This window comes from Meleagris gallopavo, chromosome 7 (assembly GCF_000146605.3).
Source record: "Meleagris gallopavo isolate NT-WF06-2002-E0010 breed Aviagen turkey brand Nicholas breeding stock chromosome 7, Turkey_5.1, whole genome shotgun sequence".
NCBI lineage: Eukaryota > Metazoa > Chordata > Aves > Galliformes > Phasianidae > Meleagris > Meleagris gallopavo.
This window is the reverse complement of record NC_015017.2, coordinates 15,750,767-15,752,620: the sequence shown is the minus strand read 5'-3', so window position 1 is coordinate 15,752,620 and position 1,854 is coordinate 15,750,767. Positions and strand designations below refer to the sequence as shown.

Here is a 1,854-nt window from a genome sequence, read left to right as displayed (position 1 = left end):
TGCCCCCGCCACGCGCCTGGGGCAGCACCCCCCGGCCGGCTGAGCCGCAAAAGCACACCTAGGAGCAAAACCAAGGACATTTTCCCAGCCCCAAAAGATACACGTGAAATTAACGCCCTCCGCCTCGCGGGTTTTTGTTGTTGTTGTTGGGTTGTTTGGCTTTTTTGCCTCCATTTTCCTTTTAGGTTCTATTTTTCCCCACACACACACCAGAAATCCCACGCTACCCTAGACCTGGATTGGCAACTATAATTCATAAAAAGAGAATCTCCATGCACACGTAGGGTAAAAATCGACCTGAAGGATGCAAAGCGCGTTTTTATCAGACAATTTTTCCCGTTTTTTGATTCCTCGCCACACGCTGTTCAAAACGAAGGCTTTTGAGCTCTTTTAAAGGGAAAATAAAATCAGAGAAGCACCACCTTTACCTTTCACACGCATTTCAAAATAACGCTGCGCTTTTTGGAGCTGAAGCCAAGGTTCTCCCCAGCACCATATCCGCACAGTGCACACTCTGCTCACGCAGGCAGCGGGGCTGCTGCCTTCATTGTGCGTTTGTTCCCAACTTCCCCCAGCCTGGAAGCACCTATCCCTCACCTATTTTAACAGCATCGTAATTAACTTTAAACGCAATCAAACCGCAGCCGGCCTCGGTGGCGAAAATCAGCGCAATATTACGAGATGAAAGTTGCGCCGCTCGTATTTTACAACCTCCAGAGCTGCTTTTTAAAAGGAATTTGGCCGATTTGGGCTGCAGCAGCGCACTAAGGAGCACACGGAGCTACCCCGCACCGCAGAGAAGGGCTGCATGCACAAGGGAGGCACGGCTCAAAGCAAACCTTCGGACCCTTTTGCGTGGCGTTTTTCGCCTGCCCAAATCTTCGCAGACGCAGCACCTGCAGCCCCACACTTCTCCCCGTGCAGTGGGGTGGCCGCGGGCTCGTCAGGGCAGCGGGGAGCTGCGTGGTGCCGGATCTCGGCACGGCACGGCTCAAGCTCGGTAATACAGACCTTTAGTCTCCTTCTCCTGGACCTCGGGGCTGGACACGGAGCCTTCGGGCAGGCAGCTCCTCTCGTCTTGCAACGTGGACTTGGGCTCGGGACTTTCCACTTGAGAGACTTTAGCCGCGCCGTCCTGGCCGTTCGGGTTTTCATTCATTTTCTTTTCCATCTGAAGTTGAGAAGATAGCTGCGGTTTGGAGCTGCCGCGAGGGTTTAACTGTAACATTACGGTTGAACTCGTTTCAGGGCTATTATTGTACTCTTGGGTTTTCCCAGTGGCGTAGGTCTGGCTCAGTCTAAAATATCCTGGGACGGGAACCTCGGGGTTCTCAATGGGGCATGATTCAGACACCAGCCTCTGGTAGGAAGGGACGTCTGAAGAAATGAGTTTGGTTCTCTTATCGGAATACATGCAGCAATTGCTTTCTTCTTTAATATTTGTAGTGAAGGAACAAGTGGGGACCTGCTGTGTAACAGGTTGCTCTATTCGACAAGATCTGTTCGGATCTGTCCAACTGTCTACTTGAGGTATATAAGGATGTACATTCATACCCATATTTTGGTGATTAACTTCTCTTTTAGCCAGAGACGGTAGGAGTCCACAGGTTTGCATCCCATAAGTCCCAATGTCTGTGCTAGGTGGCATATACATGCTGGCGCTGTTGGAGTAGAAACTGTCACTCCTGCACGCACTGATGAGAGAATCTACTAAAAAAGTATTAGCGGCAGGAGAGCTGTTGGGAAAGGACATTTTGGGGAGGAATTTGAGGAAGAGAGATTGTGTCCTTTGTAGGCTGACATCTCTAGGAAAACATTCCCGTGTAATTGCGGATGCCTCCGCGCGACCACATG

At 50.8% G+C, this 1,854-nt stretch overlaps 1 protein-coding gene across 1 annotated transcript; it reads right to left on the bottom strand.

Moving 5' to 3' along the window:
• Positions 1-15: 15 nt before the first annotated feature.
• On the bottom strand, positions 16-1,848 carry HOXD10 (homeobox D10). Its single transcript, XM_003207533.4, has one exon. The coding sequence runs from the start codon at positions 1,751-1,753 to the stop codon at positions 992-994; it is 762 nt and encodes a 253-aa protein (XP_003207581.1). The 5' UTR covers positions 1,754-1,848; the 3' UTR covers positions 16-991.
• Positions 1,849-1,854: the final 6 nt, after the last annotated feature.